Source organism: Elgaria multicarinata, chromosome 20, assembly GCF_023053635.1.
Source record: "Elgaria multicarinata webbii isolate HBS135686 ecotype San Diego chromosome 20, rElgMul1.1.pri, whole genome shotgun sequence".
NCBI lineage: Eukaryota > Metazoa > Chordata > Lepidosauria > Squamata > Anguidae > Elgaria > Elgaria multicarinata.
In genome coordinates, this window is record NC_086190.1 from 11,991,130 (window position 1) to 12,012,881 (window position 21,752).

The 21,752-nt window shown below is 47.9% G+C and overlaps 2 protein-coding genes across 2 annotated transcripts in view; one reads left to right on the plus strand and one right to left on the minus strand.

Moving 5' to 3' along the window:
* Positions 1–21,752, minus strand: part of LOC134411647 (uncharacterized) — a 23,050-nt gene continuing 1,298 nt past the window's right edge. Inside the window, exons 2-9 of the mRNA XM_063145535.1 lie at positions 20,206–20,326; positions 18,871–19,024; positions 14,390–14,535; positions 11,089–11,265; positions 9,624–9,740; positions 7,803–7,889; positions 2,937–3,084; positions 1–2,168 (exon numbers count right to left, since the gene is read on the minus strand). Coding sequence (XP_063001605.1) covers positions 2,137–2,168; positions 2,937–3,084; positions 7,803–7,889; positions 9,624–9,740; positions 11,089–11,265; positions 14,390–14,535; positions 18,871–19,024; positions 20,206–20,326 — 982 coding nt within the window. The 3' untranslated portion in view covers positions 1–2,136. The remainder of the gene's footprint in view (positions 2,169–2,936; positions 3,085–7,802; positions 7,890–9,623; positions 9,741–11,088; positions 11,266–14,389; positions 14,536–18,870; positions 19,025–20,205; positions 20,327–21,752) is intronic.
* Positions 19,045–21,752, plus strand: part of SLC35E2B (solute carrier family 35 member E2B) — a 27,625-nt gene continuing 24,917 nt past the window's right edge. Inside the window, exon 1 of the mRNA XM_063145532.1 lies at positions 19,045–19,072. The gene's annotated coding sequence lies outside the window, so the exon portion shown is untranslated. The remainder of the gene's footprint in view (positions 19,073–21,752) is intronic.

Below are 21,752 nucleotides of genomic sequence, written 5' to 3' on the forward strand. Positions count from 1 at the left end.
TTTATTGAAAAATACAAGGCCAGTAACAAACCTCTTAACAAATTAACGCTTTAAAATTACAGTATTAAACATTTCTTTTTTTCCAAAAACAAAAACTCTGCTGTGAAACAGTACTTCGGTTAAGACACTCACATAGCTGGGACTTGGTTATTTTGAAAGAACAGGACCAAAACAAAAAAAAAAAGATATTAAAATTTGTGAGGTCAGCTTTGGAGGCTGAGGATTTTTCTAACGTAAGAAAAGTTATTTGGATTTAGCAAGAAATCAGCCATGCTAATACACAGACACAAGCAACTCGCTGTAGCTTTAGTCGGTGGGAGCTGGAGACGTCGTCTGAGTGACTGGCGGCGTACTGGGGCTCACAGAAGAGTGACGCCCCGACTCATATTTCCATATGCAGGGGCAAAAATACAGCCTATGCTTCCATGGGGTAAGTTGGGCTGTTTTACTAATGCAGCTTTGCTATGCAGATCAGAAGCAGAAGTGGTTTTGTGCTACGGAATGATGCCAAACAGTCCTCCATGGTTAAGCAGCCTAAGCCATTTGCCTTTTCCAGAAAAGAGGGGGAACAAACATGACCACATGTCCCGTACCAGAGGTAGACTGGCTTGCGGGGAAGGACCAGGATTTACAGCTGGGTGAAGGACCACCAACCCAACAGACACCAGCAAGATCAAGGTCATCAGTTTTTTGTGTAGCCCTCACAAGAGGAGCTTTCTCTCCACTGTATTGCAGAGTTGAGTGTCGGGAGCAGAGGGGGATTAAGCGAGCTCTGAATCCACTCACCCCATCCTTCTCTAGCTGTTGTTGTCTCAGGCAGGGGTGGGCAGAAGGAAGACCTCCAGGTGCTTGAGATTTCAACCCCAGAAAGCCTTGCCAGCATGGTCAATGGACAGGAATGCTGGGAGTTGAAGTCCAAAACACTTTCTGGTCTAATGTTCTGATAGATCTTGACAGAAGTGCTCCCAAAATTCTGGAGCTGGCTCAGGGCGGGTGGGCGGGCAGCTTCTCTCCATCTAACCTCCAGGGATAGCATTTCCCCCTGTCCTCACTGTTCATTTCTCGTGAGAGAGCCACCCTTGAGGCACAAGCTGCTGTCTTGGGTGTCTCCACCGCTGACCCCCGACATCCCAGAAGTGAACGATGGAGCAAAACCGGCTAGGTATTCCTGGACACCCTCTCTACCAAAGAAACAGGATCAGAATCAATGGCGAAAGATGAGTGAAAACTCATCCTGCAAACTTGAAGGTATCTAGTACTGCTGCAGCCCAGTGCCCGCACCCCTCCGTGCACGCTGTCTGGTACTTCAGTAGCTGTGTAGGGCCTCTGGGCCTCTGGAAGGTGGTTGCAGGAGAAAGACCCTATGCAGTTTGATTAGTGTTTCAAACTGAACAAAGCCATCTGTGTTTTAACGCCAGGCAAATTCAGAGTTGCAACCAAAGAGATGGACAGATGTGTCCACCCAGCTCGGCCTTTTACAGTTCTAAGCAGGAGACCTGAATCTGAACGCAAGGTACTGTCTAGGGGGTGGCATCTTAAAACAGATACCCTTTATTTTCTGAGTGAGAGGGAGATGGGGGAAAGAACGACGGCTCCTGGTTGCACAAAGATGGAGCGTTTGGCCATGTAAAATCACAAAAGAGGGCTCCCAGTCCTGAGCCAGGCTGCCGAATCTCAAGTTGACCGGGTGCCACTGTTGTCCGGGCCTACCAAGGGCAAAACGCCCAAGCTGAACTAATCTACATGCAGGCTTACGGAGAAGGGAGAGAAAGCAGAAAATTGATCACGAGCGGCGGCACCCACTTGCAACACACGCCACGCCTAGAGGGCGTCACAGCATGATAACAGATGATGCGGCACCAATGTTATTTAAAACGGGAATGGTGTGATTAGGTCGGGAATTCGACGAGGTTTCAAGATGGAGCTGCTGGCTGCATCCAGAGACAGCCCCGGCTACGAGCCTGAAGCGTGGAAGGTCGTGTGGACGTGTCCTGGTTGACCTTTGTAGCTGAGCCTCTCTGGCTGATATTTGCTCTTCGGCCTCTCTTTCCCACGTAAACGGGAAGTTCGGGACTCCCCGAAGACGTTTTCACTCTATAAGAGCACCGCTGCAGGCCTGGCGAAGGGAGAACCACGTCACGACTCGATCCTTCCATAGGAAGAAAACACTGCACAGAAAGGAGACGGAGGAAACGACAGAATGAAATTTAATAGGAATAAATGCCAAGTTCTACATCTAGGAAATAGAAACCAAATGCACAGTTACAAGATAGGGGATACTTGGCTCAGCAATACTACAAACGAGAAGGATCTTGGAATTGTTGTAGATCACAAGCTGAATATGAGCCAACAGTGCAATGTGGCTGCAAGAAAGGCAAATGCTATTTTGGGCTGCATTAATAGAAGTAGAGCTTCCAAATCCCGTGAGGTACTGGTTCCTCTCTATTCGGCCCTGGTTAGGCCTCATCTAGAGTATTGCATCCAGTTCTGGGCTCCACAATTCAAGAAGGACGCAGACAAGCTGGAGCGTGTCCAGAGGAGGGCAACCAGGATGATCAGGGGTCTGGAAACAAAGCCCTATGAAGAGAGGCTGAAAGAACTGGGCATGTTTAGCCTGGGGAAGAGAAGATTGAGGGGAGACACGATAGCACTCTTCAAACACTTGAAAGGTTGTCACACAGAGGAGGGCCAAGATCTCTTCTCGATCCTCCCAGAGTGCAGGACACGGAAAAACGGGCTCAAGTTAAAGGAAGCCAGCCCCTTATTCCGTGTCCTGCTGTGGTCTGCTGTGTTTGGGCGCCTCTGGCTTTGCACAGCCAGACGCATTGGCCCTGTGGGGCTTTTCTATGGGCCATCCTGCTTTTTGATGGCGCCAGTTTTTTTGCTGGTAGCATTGCTACCTGGTATCCGCTGCCTCAGTTGCTTCAAATACTCACTCCTTTCTCTCAGCCCCTGCCCAAAGCTGCGGTAGACATGGAACAAAGCCCAGAAGAGCACGCTTTTGATCATCACGGAGATGCAGGAGCAGGTGATGACAGCAGCTTCTAGCGCGTAGGAGTTCCCTTGGCCCCACTCTTCGATGACCTGGGGAGAAAAAGCCACATTTGGCAGGGAAGTTCATAATGGTGGCAGAATGGGAGGAACTGGTGTTCTCCAGTGTACCCAACTGAGACCTGCAGTAGACTGGGGGATACGTGATGTGCCTGCAAAAGAAGCTACGCTTGATTCAGGGATATGGTGGGACATACACAGCCAGGTGGGACGTACACAGCCAGGGCAACCAGGATGATCAGGGGTCTGGAAACAAAGCCCTATGAAGAGAGACTGAAAGAACTGGGCATGTTTAGCCTGGAGAAGAGAAGATTGAGGGGAGACATGAGAGCACTCTGCAAATACTTAAAAGGTTGTCCCACAGAGGAGGGCCAGGATCTCTTCTCGATCCTCCCAGAGTGCAGGACACGGAATAACGGGCTCAAGATAAAGGAAGTCAGATTCCAGCTGGACATCAGGAAAAACTTCCTGACTGTTAGAGCAGGACGACAATGGAACCAGTTACCTAGGGAGGTTGTGGGCTCTCCTACACAAGAGGCAGCTGGACAACCATCTGTCAGATATGCTTTAAGGTGGATTCCTGCATTGAGCAGGGGGTTGGACTTGATGGCCTTATAGGCCCCTTCCAACTCGACTATTCTATGATTCTTCACAACGTGTGTATAAACGGATAATCCAGAAAAGGCTCCAGAGCGCAGCTTGATAATGCCATGCGGAGATGACTCTCTTGCTAGGGTGGTGTAGGCTTGGACAAGATCCGCGGAGACCAGGCTCAAATCCCCACTTAGCCAAGAAGCGGTCCCTCTTCCGGAGTCTAGCCTACCCCACCAAGTGGTTGTGAGGATATTGTCTGTCTCCTCTTGCTTTCCCTGAGAACCACGACTGTAAGCCCTTGACCTCTCTGCACCTTGTCTCTGCAAGACAAGACCTTCTTGTCTTGCACACCCACTCCCGGCCGACGTGACCTCTCCCGTGGTGCCCGGCTCCTTTGTGAACTTCTAAGCCTTTTGGAGGAGCTGACAGGTGCTGGGATTATTTATTTATTTATTTATTTATTTATTACATTTTTATACCGCCCAATAGCCGAAGCTCTCTGGGCGGTTCACAAAAATTAAAACCACAGTAAAACACCCAACAGTTTAAAACACAATTACGAAATACAGTATAAAAAGCGCAACCAGGATAAAACCACACAGCAAAGTTGATATAGGATTAAAATACAGAGTTAAAACAGTAAAATTTAAATTTAAGTTAAAATTAAGTGTTAAAATACTGAGTGAATAAAAAGGTCTTCAGCTGGCGACGAAAGCAGTACAGTGTAGGCGCCAAGCGGACCTCTCTGGGGAGCTCGTTCCACAACCGGGGTGCCACAGCGGAGAAAGCCCTCCTCCTAGTAGCCACCTGCCTCACTTCCTTTGGCAGGGGCTCACGGAGAAGGCCCCCTGTAGATGATCTTAAGGTCCGGGTAGGTACATATGGGAGGAGGCGTTCCTTCAGATAACCTGGCCCCAAACCGTTTAGGGCTTTAAATGTCAATACCAGCACTTTGAATTGGGCCCGGACCTGGACTGGCAGCCAATGAAGTTGTAAAAGGACTGGCGTAATGTGATCTCGCCGGCCAGATTCTTATTAAAATAAGAATCCCTCTGGAGTCCCTCTGCCTTGTTGCCACTCTGCCTTGAGACATCGAAATCCCGCTTGGGGATCTCTTTCTAAAGTTTGAAGGAGCTGACTGAAGATATGGGACTGTCAGGGAAGTGAAACCCACCTAGCCCATTCAGGAGGACTCTCCCGGTTTTCATGCTTTTTGCAGAAACTATTTACGGGTGAAAGACTGTGCTACGTCCCTTCTGTCGGAGCAGAACCCCCTTATTCCTGGAATGTGTCTACTCTCCTCCTCCTGATATGTGATGATAGCTGCTTGAGCACCATCTCTGCAATGCATTAAAAACAAAAAGAAAGGGATTGTTGTGTCTGGATTTTCTCTGCTTTCGCCTTGCCCAGCAGAAAAATTCCAGGGCACTCTGACATGGGGGACTTGCGGCTTCTTCACAGAAGCCCCTTGGGATGATCTGACCCCTAGCTGTGGATGTCTGGCAAGGGCCGGTACGTGGGAGAGTTTGGCATGGAATGAAATCCACAGTCCTGGAATTTTATGAGAACGTTTAACGTTAACGCCTTCAAAGGCAACTGAAAGACATCAGAAATGCACAAGAGACACAGCCAGGCAGCTGTGGCACATTTATCTCCCGCACATTTGAATCAAAGGAGTCTTTTATTTCAACAAGGCTTGTGGCCAGATTTATAACTAGCCCTCTTATTTTGGTTTGACATTAAATTTGATGTCTCTCTGGCCCAGTTCAGATGATCACCAAAGCCATGTTTTAAGGTGACCAGGAAGGAGCTGTGGTCTTCTCTGTGCCCCCTGTCTTCCTTTGTGCAGAAGGGGAGGAACGGTAAAGCATCTACTTTCACTTCGGAACAAACCACAGTTTCCTGTCATGTAGGGAGTTGGGAAACTGTGGTTTGTTCTAACCAAAGTTAACAAGCCATGATCTGAAACCACACTTTGATCCGGGCTTGTTCTAACTTCAGTTCTAACTGAAGTTATAACAAGCCACAGTTTCCCCAAGTTTGTACACAATGGTTTAGATAAGATGAAAGCGGATTTGCTCATGGTGGGAGAAAGGGCAAGTGAATGCTAGCTATAGCTGATTTGTTTTCTGAACCTAGCCAATGTGTGATTTCTTAGGGTACAATCCAGCTACACAACTACATTCCATTGAAAGCCAGGGCTCAGGACCGAGTCCTAGTCACCACCGCGAACTAGAGTCCCGCAAATTTCAGTACATATGAAATCTGACTCATTTTCACTAGGTTGTGCTCCATCATTCAAATTACGTTAAGCTGCTTTATGTGACAATTCCCTGCATTTAAAATAATAATAATAAATAATAATAAATTTATTTCTTACCCGCCTCTCCCTTTGGATCGAGGCGGGGAACAACATTAGAACAGGAATCAACACATCTTAAAAATTCATGATTTAACATTGATCTGGATAGGCCTACTGGAAAAGGCTAGTCTTTAAAGCTGCCTTAAAATCACACAGAGAGTTAATTTTACGAATCTCCTCCAGCAGGCCGTTCCACAATCCGGGGGCGACAGAAGAAAAGGTCCTCAGGGAAACTGATGTCAGCCTAGTTTTAGCTGACTGGAGTAAGTTCACCCCAGAGGACCTGAGTGTGCGGGGCGGATTGTACGGGAGAAGGCGATCCCGCAGGTAACCTGGACCCAAACCATGTAGGGCTTTAAAGGTAATGACCAACACTTTGTACTTTGCCCGGAAACTAATTGGCAGCCAGTGGAATGATTTTGATGTTGGTGTAATGTGGTCACCCCTAGGTGTACTGGTGACCAACCTGGCTGCCATATTTTGAACTACCGTATTTCTTCGATTGTAAGACGCCATCGAATCTAAGGCGCACACTAATTTCAGTGCCACCAACAGGGGAAAAAAGCTTTGATTCGAAGAAAAAATAAATTTCTCCAATCAGCCAGCAAAGCAATTTTACGGTACATACACGCAGCGGAGGGGGAGAGGAACAGGGAGCGAGCGAGACACAGACACGCGCGCGCGCGCACACGCACACGCATAGAGGCAGGTTACATGAATGGGAAGCAGGAATCAATCGTCCCCTGCCTGGGAACGGACAGCCACACATGCATTCAAAAGCTGGTCTGCACCATTCACACGGATGGGAGGGGGTGGGCGGGCGAGCCCAACCAGCGCTGCTCAGGTGATTCTTCCGCTTCCCATCTCCTTAACAGAGGCGAGGCCGAGCTCTTTGGAAGCTTGCTGGCCTGCCGGAGCTGGGGTCCCTCCCAGCCGGCTCCCGGCGGCAACGTTTAAGATGCTCCGAGACGTTGCCTCTCTCCACTCGCTTCTCTCTCGCTCGCTCTTCAACCCCTACGCTCTTTCCCCGCCTGTCCCGCTGCAGACTCGACAAATGTAATTACCGTATTTCTTCGATTCTAAGGCGCCATCGAATCTAAGGCGCCCCCAATTTTTAGAGCTGTTACTTTAGGGAAAAAAATGTGTCTTAGAATCGAAGAAATACGGTAGCTGAAGTTTCCGAACTAGATACAATGGTAGCCCTGTGTAGAGCGCATTGCAGAAGTCAAGCCTTGAGGTTACCAGCGCGTGCACAACTGTCTTTAGGTCTTCTGACTCTAAGAAGGGGTGCAGCTGGCGTATCAGCCAAAGCTGATAGTAGGCACTCCTGGCCGTCGCATCCATCTGGGCTGTCATTTGGAGCGACGGATCCAGAAGCACCCCCTTAACAAAATAAGGTTTGTTTTTTAAAAGCGCCCAAATGTGTGCACAGCCTGACACTTTGGCTTGTTAAAATCAAAGAATATTAACAGTTCTGCGGAATCAGACCATCTGTCTATTTAGCCCAGTGTCTTGTTTCCAACAGTGGGCAGCCAGATACCAGTGGATTTTAGTCAGAACCAGTCAAAACTCTTAATGGAGCTATCCAAGGTGCTGGACCTATTTTGGGGATAGGGTTCAGCTTTTCGGATAGCTCCTTTAGAGTTCTGGATGGTTCTGACCGAAACCCAGAATGGATTCACAGTTCCACCAAAATCAGAGCCACCAGCTTCCCCTGGCTTGGGCAGTGCCCCGAGGATGGAAGAATTCTCTCTGCCCTTCTCGCTAAGTCAACAAGGCCCTTGGCAAGACTTACTGTGTAGAGCAGGTAGGCGAGGTAAGCCACTTCAGGTAAATTCTGAGTCAGGAAAATCCAGGCTAGAGGTTTTAACTCTTTTAGGATCTGGGGAAAGAGAGCACAAAGCCACGCTGAGTAACTGCAGAGTCAGGGATTGGATCAGCGGAGCCATTTCACAGAAGGGTGTGGCGTTACACCCCACAAGTCAGTTCCCAAATGTATGTCTGCAGTTTGAAAGTCTGTGGGTTTTAGGATGTTGGCCTGAGTGGGTGGAGATTGAACATCTTAGCAGGGGGGAGGAGGATATATAAGGGAAGGACAGAGGGGATTGTGGGGGACGTTTTAGGTATTCTTAGAGTCTTTAGTGCTCTCTGTGTTTAGGGTACTTAAGTTCTGGGAAATTGGAGGTTCAGGGTAGAGAGTGGTGTCTTTGGAGTGTGGCATGCACATAGTTGATGTATATTAATCAATACAGATAATAAAGAAAGCTCAAGAGTGATTGTGTGAGAGAAAGAAAAGCGTGTATGTGAATGAGTGAAAGGATTGGATGAAAGGTTTCAAAAAGGTTTTAAAGGTTTTATTTGAAACAAAGCTTGTGAACTTTTAAAAATAAATTTAAATTATTTTGTTTTTAACTACCACAAAAATCCCACGTGTCTGTTTGGCATTTATCATCTTAAGTTTACACATTTAACACCCACTCTGACAACCATTCACCTCAGCAGATATAACTCACAGCGCATTATTATATATATTAAAAATCCTTCTCCATTTAAACCCCTTTCTCCACCTAGTTTGGAGGAAGGTGGGTTTTATCCCTTGCCTCAGGCGTATCAAGCGGTGGTACTTGGCTTGAGCAGGGAGTAGCCGCGGCCAGGTCTGGTGTTCAGAGCCTGTGTCGTGGCAAAGGGCACCTCATATATTTTAGCCATATACTTCTGGCTTCTCTTTAAAGTCACTCTCCCAAGCGTTATCCTAGTTACCTTATTATTATTATTATTATTATTATCCCGCCTTTTTCCCAGTACTGAGACTCAAGGCGGTTTACAAAATTAAAACACGTACAATTAAAACATATAAATATAAACTTACAAAAGTTAAAATAGAAATAAACCTACAGTAAAATTAAAAACACGTTAAAAATGTAAACTGTAACAGCTTAAAAGGGTGGGGGGGATCCAATACATTAAACACAGGTCCAGAGTAGCTCCCAAAGCCTGCTGAAACAAAAAGGTTTTTGCCTGCCTCCGAAAGTGTAGCACAGAGGGAGCCAGACTAGCTTCCCTGGGAAGGGAGTTCCAAAGCCTTGGAGCAGCCACCGAGAAGGCCCTGTCCCATGTACCCATCAGGTGCGCCTGGGATGTTGGTGGGACTGAGAGAAAGGCCTCCCCAAAAGATCTCAGAGCACGGGCAGGTTCATAGGGGAGAATACAGGGGGCAGAACTAGGAGAGCCCCATCCAGTATCAGAGGCAATAAGCCTATGCATACCAGTTGCTGGGGAACATGGGTGGGAAGGTGCTGTTGCATCCATGTCCTGCTTGCGGGTCCCTGGTTGACAGACGGCTGGCCACTGTGTGAACAGAGTGCTGGACTAGATGGACCCTTGGTCTGATCCAGCAGGGGTCTTAAGTTCTTCTGTACTGGGCGGGGCAATCTAGGGAGCCCCTTCTCCACCCAGGTAGAACAGGGGCAGAGGCAGGGAAGAGGTTCCATTGGAGGCAAAGCTGGGGCAGCCCCTTCTCCACGCAGGTGGAACAAGGGCAGAGGTTTTAAGGGGAAGTGTCCCCGGCCCTTGGAAATGCCCTTTGGGGCACAACTGTCTCTTCGGAGACACTCACCGCCGTGATGCCGCATGTGACTTTTAGGACAGCCCAAAGAATCCCAACAGCCAAGAAGACGCTGTGCAGCACTGAGATCTCCCGGATGGTGGTGAGCAGCAGAACACACAAGCAGAGCTGGAAGGCAGAAGATGGAAGTCAGAGAGGCCCCAGGTGGGAGACATCTTGCTTCGTGCTTAGAATCATAGAATAGCAGAGTTGGAAGGGGCCTACAAGGCCATCGAGTCCAACCCCCTGCTCAGTGCAGGAATCCACCCTAAAGCATCCCCGACAGATGCTTGTCCAGCTGCCTCTTGAAGGCCTCTAGTGTGGGAGAGCCCACAACCTCCCTAAGGTAGCTGATTCCACCGTCGCACTGCTCTAACAGTCAGGAAGTTTTTCCTGATGTCCAGCTGGAATCTGGCTTCCTGTAACTGGAGCCATTTATTTATTTATTTATTTATTTATTTATTTATATCGAGAAGAGATCCTGGCCCTCCTCCGTGGGACAACCTTTCAAGTCTTTGAAGAGTGCTCTCATGTCTCCCCTCAATCTTATCTTCTCCAGGCTAAACATGCCCAGTTCTTTCAGTCTCTCTTCATAGGGCTTTGTTTCCAGACCCCTGATCATCCTGGTTGCCCAGGTATGGTTCATGGAAAATTAATCAACTGTCTTCCTTCTTCACAAAGTTAATCATTTCATGAATGATTCCAGGGGCTTTGATAGAAGGAACACAAAACGTGGCACCGTGGAGCACTCCTGTTCAGGGTCCCAGGTAGCCGGCCACATCCTCTTTCAGCCTATTCCATTCCGTTCCCCACTCCCTGATATTCCAACACACATACCTTCCGTCACCCAGCATTTGTGGCCACTAACGTGCCCTCCCCCTCAACACACATCCACACGGTTTTCCCCCTCAAGTTTTCTTTTGGGGGGGGTAGTTCTGCAAACTTTGGGGCTCCCCCCCTCAAGTGCGCTGATTCCTTGTGCATAGGTAGGACCATCTTGGCCACGTAACCAACTGCACTCACAGCCTGGATGTCAGAAATAAAGGGAAGGACATTCTGAACTCCAAAAACACACACAGACGATACCACTGTGAACATGTTTAACAAAACGTTTCATTTCCCTTATTTTCGTGGGTTTCCTAGCTTTGCGTGCGTCGCCGTGAGTATTCCTTGTCTGTAGAAAGGCAGTCAATGAAACTTAATAAAAATAATATTAGCAGGTCTTATAAACTTAGTCATTCCATTGTTCGATCAATCGGTTGACTCTAACGTTAGCCCTACTTAGAGTAGACCTATTGAAATGAACGGGACTTAGGTTAGTCGCAACTCACTTAAGCTTCGTTCATTTCGCTTAAGCCTCATTCTACTCCAAGCAGTGATAATACTGGATAATACTCAAGTGGTTGACATAGTTAGAGAGGGATGGGGAAAATAGGCATCATATCCAGACAGTGATTTGGTTCGGGCTTCGGCCTACCTGAGCTTGGAGGTCGAAGGTCAGCATGGAAAAGCAGAGATTCAGCATGAAGTACTGGGCCTGGAGGCTCTGCAAGGCTCCGCCCACCCGGAAGGCCATCATGCTATCGCTCTGGATCAGGACGACGGCGCAGATCACGTCGAAGGCACCAACCAAAAGGATCAGGACGAAGCGAGCCTGGGGGTGGGCGGGGAACCAAACGGTCAGAATGGACCACCCTTCCCATCCCGCCCATGCCACGGTTGATCCACCTCCGTCAGTCACACTGGCTGTGTTCAGAAGACACCTTAAACCATGGCTTTAACCATGAAGTGACTGAGTGAGCAAAATAAACCTTTTCAACCTCCTGGCCCAGCCCAAACTTGTTATGCATCCTCCTGCCAACAGTGGTGGCCATCTTCTTAAGACTTGAGGGTGGTGGTTCATTAGAACCGATGTAGAAGTATCGGTCTGGATTTCTATCCCAGGGTTGCAGGGAACTTCCCGACCTCAGTCTGGTGCAAAGTCAGACACTGCAATTCTGCCTTGCTGGAAGACTTATGGGATGATGGAGATTTCTTTCAATGTTTGTTGTCTATTATTATCAAAGTATGCTTTGTGTTATTAACAACAACAAAATTTAGCCTATGATTTCTAGGAATGCTATTGGCCTAGCTAGAGGTCATGAAACGAATGGGGCAGAAACAGATATTGTCCCGATTGAGACATAACAGGAAATAATGTTTTCTCGTTATGATAAAATGTTCTGGCAAAGCTTACCCGCCACAAGGGGAGGAAATTGCGGTTTGCAACTACAGCTTATTTATTTATGTATTTACAATATTTATATACCGCTCCCCATTCAAAATTCCGGAGCGGTGTACAAGATAAAATAAAAACAGAATAAAACACATTAAAACAGATTTTTAAAAGAAGCAAAATGAAAAGTGAACCGTGGCTGCTCATTAAGGAAAGTCTTCCTGGAATGACATTTTCAGGAGGCGTTGAAAGGAATACAAAGTTGGCGACTGCCTGACCTCCAGAGGTAGGGAATTATAGGAGGGGGGCCACCACAGTGAAGGCTCTTCCCCGGTGGACTTCCCGGTACATCTGTTGGGATCTGTTGTTTATACAAGCCACAGTTAGTTATAACCAACCGAGATCAAACTGTGGTTTCCATTCCTGGTTTCACTGCTTGTGGTTTAAACAAACCACCGTTTCCCACAGTCAGATGTAAACAGTAAACGGCGGGTTGTTCCAAGCTGCAAATGTGCAAGCTCTATGGTGCAACTCTATACGAAACTACTCAGAAGAAGTCCCATTCAGTTCAATGGGACTTACTCCCAGGTAAGTGCATAATGGGATTGCATCCTAAGACATCCCCAGGGGCATGTAAGGAACGGGGGTGGGGCTAAGGCATGCGTCGGTATATTCTCTTACGAGGAAACCATGGTTATGTTTGTACATATGGTGTATACATTATTAGGCTTCATCTTGGTTAGATGAAGAGGAGAAGGATTACTATTAAATTTGAATTTGATAACGTTAAGGACATCAGAGGAATCTGTCCAGAGGGTGAAGTTCGCCAAGCTTTCAGCAGCTTGACCCCACCCCCCAGGACTCCAGCTTGACCTGTATCACATTATGTATTTTCGGTGTCTTAACATCACCATTTACGCCAATTTACTCCACATATGCAAACTGTGATTGCAATTTGTGTCATTCACACACATTCCATCTGTAATTTGGGGAGTTTGCACAAATTGCATCTGCAATCAACTCAATTTTGCGCAAATCGCAGGCACAATTTGTGCCAATTAGGCATACCATGGCTGCAATTTGCATAAATTACGGAGACAGGCTACAATTTGTGTAAATGGCAATTTTAAGAAAAAACAACCGAAAGTTCCTGGATTTTGAGCAACAGAAACACACACACACACTCATATATAGTTATGAGACTGCTCTCTTCCATCTCACATTAACTAGAGATGGCTGGCACGGGGAAATCCAGCCCTATTAATTAATTAATTGAATTTATATCCTGCCTTTTTCCTCCAATTAACCCAAGGCGGCATACATAACCCTCCTCCTCCCCTCCATTTTATCCTCACAACAACAACCCTGTGAGGTGGGTTGGGCTGAGAGTCCGTGACTGGCCCAAAGTCACCCAGTGGGTTTCCATGGCCAAGCGGGGACTAGAATCCGGATCTCCTGACTCCCTGTCCGACACTTTAGCCACTACACCACACTGGCTCTTTTTGGGTTTCCCTGTGACGGTCATCATCCCTGGTTAATTTGAAGTGGAGGACAGCTATCTCATCTGTGTGTGTGTGTATTACCCTTGCGTTCATTTCCCCTTTCTTCCCTTGTTGTTGTTTATTCGTTCAGTCGCTTCCGACTCTTCGTGACTTCATGGACCAGCCCACGCCAGAGCTTTCTGTCGGCCGTCGCCACCCCTAGCTCCCCCAAGGTCAAGTCTGTCACCTCCAGAATATCATCCATCCATCTTGCCCTTGGTCAGCCCCTCTTCCTTTTGCCTTCCACTTTCCCTAGCATCAGCCTCTTCTCCAGGGTATCCTGTCTTCTCATTATGTGGCCAAAGTACTTCAGTTTTGCCTTTAATACCATTCCCTCAAGTGAGCAGTCTGGCTTTATTTCCTGGAGTATGGACTGGTTTGATCTTCTTGCAGTCCAAGGCGCTCTCAGAATTTTCCTCCAACACCCCAGTTCAAAAGCATCTCTCTTCCTTCGCTCAGCTTTCCTTATGGTCCAGCTCTCGCAGCCATAGGTTACTACGGGGAGTACCATGGCTTTAACTATGCAGACCTTTGTTGTCAGTGTGGTGTCTCTGCTCTTAACTATTTTATCGAGATTTGTCATTGCTCTCCTCCCAAGAAGTCAACATCTTCTGATTTCCTGGCTGCAGTCAGCGTCTGCAGTAATCTTTGCGCCCAGAAATACAAAGTCTGTCACTGCCTCCACGTTTTCTCCCTCTATTTGCCAGTTATCAATCAAGCCGGTTGCCATAATCTTGGGTTTTTTTTTTGAGGTTTAACTGCAACTTTCTTCCCTGCTGTCTGTCAAAATCTACCGTGTCACTTCCTCGGGGCAGGAATCTCTCTGCTTCGTTGACGTTACGCTGCAAAACGCCACCTACGTTGATGGCGTTCAGTGAAAAAGAGGGATCGATATAATCCCCTCTCCCCCCACGACCCTGCCCTGGGCTACCCAGGCAATGTGCGTGACGGATTTGTGCAATATATAACAGGCTCTCTCGGGGTTTGGGTTCGAGTCAAAGAGCCGACAACTGGAGTCTCACCAGCAACTTTGGCTTCTGCTTGGCGGACAGCACTGTGAAGTTGACGATGGAGCGCAGCATGACCAGCGAGACGGAGAACACAAACACTATGAGCTCTTGGTGGTTCTCTTGCAGGATCCCCCGGCTCACATAGTAGATGCAGAAGACTGCCGAGAGAGAGAGAGAGAGAGAGAAATCCATCAGTAGCCGTCCGCGTGGGGGATGAAAACCTCCCGGGCTGGATGGGAAGCTTAATACTGACGTCCAGTGAGGTATGTCTTCAGTTTTATTATATTTAAAGTTTAGTGAGAATTATGGCATTCCTTTATCTCCAAGGTTCAGGAGGGAAAGAACGTCCCGCCCTCTGCTCATCCATCCTTGTAACAACAAGCCGGTAAGCTAGAAAGCTATTCCTGGCTTAAAGACTGTTTGCAAAAAACACCAGCCCACATTTGGAGGGAGAGCTGTTTTGAGTTGCTGGAGAACACGAGCAGAGGGGGGCCTTTATGCTCAAGCCCTGCTTGGGGGCTTCCTAGAGCCAGTGTGGTGTGGTGGCTAGAGTGTCGGACTGGGAGTCGGGAGAGCCGGGTTCTAGTCCCCCACTCGGCCGTGGAAACCCACTGGGGGACTTTGAGCCAGTCATAGAATCACAGAATCATAGAACAGCAGAGTTGGAAGGGGCCTACAAGGCCATCGAGTCCAACCCCCTGCTCAATGCAGGAATCCACCCTAAAGCATCCCTGACAGACGGTTGTCCAGCTGCCTCTTGAAGGCCTCTAGGGTGGGAGAGCCCACAACCTCACCAGGCAACTGATTCCATTGTCATACTGCTCTAACAGTCAGGAAGCTTTTCCTGATGTCCAGCCGGAATCTGGCTTCCTTTAACTTCAGCCCGTTATTCCGTGTCCTGCACTCTGGGAGGATCGAGAAGAGATCCTGGCCCTCCTCTGCGTGACAACCTTTTAAGGATTTGAAGAGTGTCCTCATGTCTCCTCTCAATCTTCTTTTCTCCAGTCTAAACATGCCCATCTGAATTAAATTGGGGCAGGAGTATAGTTGTTCTAGCGTGCATGGCCTTTGTTGTGGCTTGTAGCTTTAAGCAATAAATATGCCGTTATCTGAGACAGATCACATTGGTGCACCTAACTTAGTCTTGTCTCGTTCAATTGTCTGTTGCTATGGCCGCAGGCCCTTGGTCCTGGCCTCTGACGCCAGTTGCAGAAGAGGTAATTTATCTACGTGTTCATTTTTTATCATTCTGTCTAACTGTCATCGACAGTCTGCCTTTCCGCCTTGCAAGGACCTCGTGATGGCGCACTCCATAAAGAAACCTCTGTTACGTCTCCTCCACGTTCAGGAGGCTCAAGACAAAATGCCTGGAAACAGACAAGACAATAAATGGAACCAGCAGCGCTGTTAAGACAGCAACAGGGGGAAGGATGTGCTTGCCTCAAATACGGCGAAATGCATCAGTTTTGACCCGCCCCTGAAAAGGGAAAGAATAGGGCGTCTGATGGACATTTCTGGGAGCTCAGGTGCCACCACTAAGAAGGCCCTACTGTTAGTCCGCAGCTGCTTATGCTCCAGTGAACATGGGAGGCTGCCAAAGGTCAGGTCAGATGATTTGTCTACCTAGCCCCAAGGGTCCCCAACGTGGTGCTCGCGGGTGCCATCGTGCCTGCCGGGACCTCCAGCTGTGCCCACAAAGCTCTCCCCTCCCTGCCCGCCCTTTCAAAAATACTGTTTGAAGAAAAACCTTGGGAAATATTAGGGCAGTCTTCTTTCTCCCCACTTCTAGCCTTGCTCTGTCTCTTCCCACTGCCCCTTTGCCTTGCTATTTCTTCCTCCATCCCAGCCTCTAGCCTCATTACTCCTCCAGCTCTTTAACTCACTGTTTCTCCCTCTCCTAGCCTCTAGCCTGGCTCTTTCTCTCCCTCTCTTTCCCAACCTCTAACTTTTCTGTTTCCCCATTCCTCTTTTGACTAGCCAGGCCTCCACATCAGCCATGATGTGGCTGGCCACATCTGCCATGGGAGCCATTTTGTGGAGGCGCCCACAAGGGTTTCTCAAACTCCAAATGTGGCCAGAGGTCCGAATAGGCTGGGGACCCCTGATGTTACCCGATATTGCTTACTCTGACTCACAGTGGCTCCCCAAATCTTAAGCAGGGGACTTCCCCCCCTCCCCATCACTTCCTACCTGACCCTCTTTTAATTGGTGAGGCCAGGGATTGAATCGGAGACCTTCTGCAGGCAATGCAGGCGCTGTTTTGCTGAGTTTTCTTTAAAATTACAGACAATGGGCCTGTTCAGATGACACCTTAAACCATGGTTATTGAGCTAGCTTGCTACTCTGTCACTGGGCAAGGGCTAAAATGTTTAAAATTTCTCCACGGCCGTACCTTGAAAGAACCATACTTTTCAACTTGACAACCACAGCTCCCCTTCTAAACTGTCTTTACCTTCTGAGCTCACTATGTCAAACAAGCAGCCATCTCTTTGGCACACGAACACCCAAAATCTTTGCACACAGCCACATGCACGCAGTAGGGTCTGTTGATTAGGGTACCAAATCAACAGTAGCATTAGAAGAGAACTAGATCAGAGCATCTCAGATGTTCCTCACCCTAAAAATCAGTCCCCACCCCTCTACAGTTTCCATCAGACACAAGAAGTTTGGATGGACGTGATAGCACTCTTCAAATACTTGAAAGGTTGCCACACAGGGCAACCTTATGCCAGGGTTGGCATAACTGGACTCAAAGCACTCATGCCAAGTGCTCATCTAGAAGCACTCATTTCCCAGAACAGGTGAGACAAAAAGAAAAGCAATTTAGGTAAGAAGAAACTAATGATAAAAACAGAGGTGGGAGTCTGAGCTCCAAACCCCCCCCCCCCCAAATACTCTTCTGAACCCAAATAAAGATGTTGCTGGATGGCACAACTTCATGTGGCAGCATGCCAACCTCCCAGTTAATTTTTTTTTTAAAAAAAAAACTTAAATAAAATTAAAATCAGGAAGAGCAGAGCTGGGCATTTGCCCAGAGAGGTCTCTGTGGGCACACAGACACCCATGGGTACTGCCTTGTAGACCCCAGACTCTATAGTTAAAGCCCTATATATGCCTTACGCTAGAAGACCCTGTTTAGGCGACATGCTAAGCCACCGTGGTTAAGCATTTTGAGCTAAACATTATGGCTTAGTGTGTCGCGTGAACCATTCCTAACCATGGTGGCTACATAACCACGGTTTAAACGCGATAAATAAATATAATCATTTGCTGCAAAAGGGTTTGGGGCCAAACCACGGTTTAGCGTGTCGTCTGAACAGGCCCGAAGAGGAAATCCGTTCAGTTTACTAGCGGAAGTGCCCACGTGTTGGGACCACACCCCCTTTGGCGGCTACTAAGGAAATGGTTGAGCTAGGGATGCCCCCTGCTGGCTGTACACGGCATTGCTCATTGTTTGGGGGCGGGCCGAGAAATGGAACCGTTCCTAGCAACCTTCCCCAACCCGGTGCCCTCCAGATGAGTCGGACTGGTATCGATGGGAGTTGCAGTCCAACGTATCTGCAGGGCATTATAACTGTCCTGAAAGATCTTGCTGTTTATGCATTTATTAACATAAGTATTTAAAAGGTGAAAAGAAGGTGAAAAAGTTAAAGCAGGTATCTATGCCAGGATGTATTCACTGGGTTTAAGTTTAAAGGAAGGGACGAGGGAGGGGGGGGAGTGTGAGGCCAGGATGAAACGTGAGTGCTGATTGGCCAGTTGTGAGGAATGACTGGATTAGTTGGCTGGAAGAATGGGAGGAGTTGGCTGATATACTGGATGTGTGTGGATATATTGGATTGTTGAGGGACCTGACAAGAGAGAGTACTGGATAGAGATAAGGAGGAACTACGTGCATCTTTAGATCGGAAGACCTAAAGACGTTAGTGCATGCTCTGGTAACTTCGAGGCTCGACTTCTGCAATGCGCTCTACATGGGGCTACCTTTGTGCCTAGTCCGGGAACTTCAACTAGTTCAAAACATGGCAGCCAGGTTGGTCACCGGTACATCTAGGGGTGACCACATCACACCAGTCTTAAAATCTCCTCACTGGCTGCCAATTAGTTTCTGGGCAAAGTATAAAGTGTTGGTTATCACCTTTAAAGCCCTACATGGTTTGGGTCCTGGCTACGTGCAGGATCGCCTTCTCCCGTACGAGAGGGGGGGGGGCGTGTCACAGGGATGGGTCCTTTGATTCAGAAGAGAAATTAAGGAGCAGTATACGGTGGGGGTCATCACAAGAGCCCTTGGCGGGGGAAGGCTAGCTCACATACTCAGGCTGTTTGCGTGAGCCTGGGAGACCCTGAGGCCCCACAGATGCAATCAATAAATACAATAAGCGTTTCCATGCACCGAGCACATTCCCTTCCCCAACCTGGTTGAATACAGGCCTTCTTCCCACCTGCCGTGAGACCGGGCCTTTTGCTGGAGTGATGGTTTAGATATCCCTTACCCACTCCAATGAACTGAATGAGCGAGACGGTGAAGTTTTCATCTTTTTGCAGGACGAGGTTCTCGATGGTTAATCCGAGGACACTCAGCAGCGAGAGGATGGTGACGCAGAAATAGATCTTGACCGGGGAGGACAGTTCCGACCATGGCTTGATCTGTAATTGGAGTGCAGATATAGGTTCTCTGAGCAGCCTGGCGACCGGGTAAGACCAGAGTATTTTGCAGCAGTAAAATACTCCTGCAGCTTTAACTGTTGGGATGAAGAGGGAATTTCACCAGGGGCTGCATGCATATAAAGGACACCTTTTCTATGCACCTGTTAAAGATACAGGGGCCCTGTCCTCCTTTCCATAAGGTCACCCTAGGGAGAGAACCTGTTGCACTACAGATGTTGGAGGCCCACTGCCATCTGCCAAGCCAAGCCGGCTGATGTGGAGAAGAACCAGGAAGAGTTCCTCCACATCCGGAGTGCTGCCTGCTCTGTACCCCTGTTCTAGACCTTCCTGTTTCTAGCCAAAGCTTGAAACTCCATGGATGGAACCCGGCGTTCACTTGCTTCTAATGGCTGCTGTTTCCATCGCTGTTTCTCCGTGATCATTACACAAGAATTACCACCCGGAAGCTTTATGATAAACTAGCAAGCGTGGTTTGTGTTTCGAAAGCAAAGAGGTATATTTCTCACTGCCGCTGGAAATCGCTCTTTTCCCAGCGCAAGGATTGATAAAGTCTGCAAACAGAGAGTTCCAGTGTTCATTTGTTATATCACAGATGTGACTTGGGAGTCTCGCAGGCTGCTATTATGAGGTGAAGCCCGCTGAGGCCTTTGAACTGATAAACACACACAAAAAGGCGCGTTTTCAGGCTTTTGTAAGTAATCATGGAGTATCTGTGAACCAAATGTCAGCTTCCTACTATCGTTTTTATTGAAGTATGTTAGTTTGGATAGCACCATCTGTATCTGGAAAGAACTTTGGCCTGTAAGCTTCTTTTCCTGAAAGGGGCATTTAAAAGCAAAGAATCAAGTTGTTTCGTAAGATTTCGTGCTGTGAATTTTGCAGGCAAGAGAGCTGCTTGCTTGTGAGTTGGCAGCCTTGGTAGTTTGATTCTACATACGTGGGTTTAGAAAGATCAGGTTTGACAGATCCCTGCCCCAAGGGGGTTACAGTTTAAAACTGACACACAGAACAAAATGGAGGAAAGCGAAAGGAACAGAGGCAGGGTAAACAGGGGAATAAGACGTGATTACTGCATCATGCGTGAGCAAGATCCAGGCGTTGCTCTATGTATGATATATACAACTGAAATTAATAGAGATCTATGAAGTTCAGGGACTTACAGGACCGCAAGGAGTCGGGATGAGTTCTTGATGCCGTGGTGTGAGATTTGGTAGCGAAGAGCTTACAGCCTCATTTGGCAATGGGGGGTTTAGAGTCTCTTCAGGAGGGGAAAGGAGAACGCTGGAGAAAGAACAGCAAAGAGAAAGAAAGAGAGAGAGAGAGAGAATGAGAATATCTGGAGGCAAAACCATGCAGTGACTAGAGAATATTGTATACGGATTTGGGAAACCTACCAGGTTCATTGGATGGCCGTGGACAAATTGCCAGCCTGACCTGAGTTCAATTCTGAGTTCAGCCGTGCTGAAAGACCTCCACCATGAAGATTCCTCTTGCCTCAGCAATCAACACCAGAACCCATTAAGAACCATTAGAAGAGCCCTGCTGGATCTGACCAAGGGTCCATCTAGTCCTGCATTCTGTTCACACAGGGGCCCACCAGTTGCCCATAGGAAATCGTCAAGCAGGACTTGAGTGCAACAACACCGTCCTGCCCACGTTCCAAATCAACTGGTGTATATAGCCGTAATGCCTCTGATACTGCGGGTAGCATAGAGACATCAGGACTAGTAGCTATGGGTAGCCTTATCTAGGATGACCATATGAAAAGGAGGACAGGGCTCCTGTATCTTCAACAGTTGGACAGAAAAGAAAGAGAGAGAGAATACAAAGGATACCTGCTGATATTCCCTTTTCTAGGCATATGTTAAAGATACAGGAGCCCTGGACAGGCATGCAAACCCATGCGTGCCCTCTGGGCCAGGGATCACGCTGAGAGCCCAGCCCACTCTTCACCGGGCGCCTCAGAGTCCCCTGTGCCTGATCACCACCATAAGTGAAAGTTGCCAGTGCTAGCCTTGTTATCTTTTCGGCGCCAGGGCAAGACTTTTCTCTTCTCCCAGGCATTTAGCAATAGGCAATTCGCCTGGATTTGTTTTTGTATGTTTCTGTGGTTTTAAACGATACGTTTTTGTGATTTTAAAATGTTTGTATGTTGTTTTGAAGTGTTTTTATCCTATGTAAAGATAAAAAGAGAGCCTCGGCTATGGGACGGTATACAAATGTAAAATAATAATAATAATAATAATAATATAATAGCCTGCAGGCCAGAGATGTAGCCGTTTAAGGGTCTCCACTTATCAGAAGGGGGTGGAGTCTATCAGAGGGCAGGGAGTCAGACCCAGGCGCAGTATATAAGGCAGCCTTCCAGTTGTGTTGCACTACAACTCCCATCACCCTCAACCTAGCATGATGGGAATTGCAGTCTAGTGGGCTACTAGATTGGGAAGGCTTCTCTAACGGCTTATTTTGTTCACTTGGAGCCTTCCGGATCTTTGTCTTTATCTGACTTGTCTGCACTACCCTCACCTTGTCGGCTTTTCGTGGTCAGGGTGACCGGCTCTGCTTTTGCAGAGTGCAAGATTGTGATTGTGTGTGTGTGTGTGTGTGTGTGTGTGTGTGTGTGTGAGTGAGAGAGGCTTGCTAAGAGCCCAATCCACGTTTCTGCCCCTCCACAGAACATGACTCCCTGCTCTCTTATCTCAAGCAC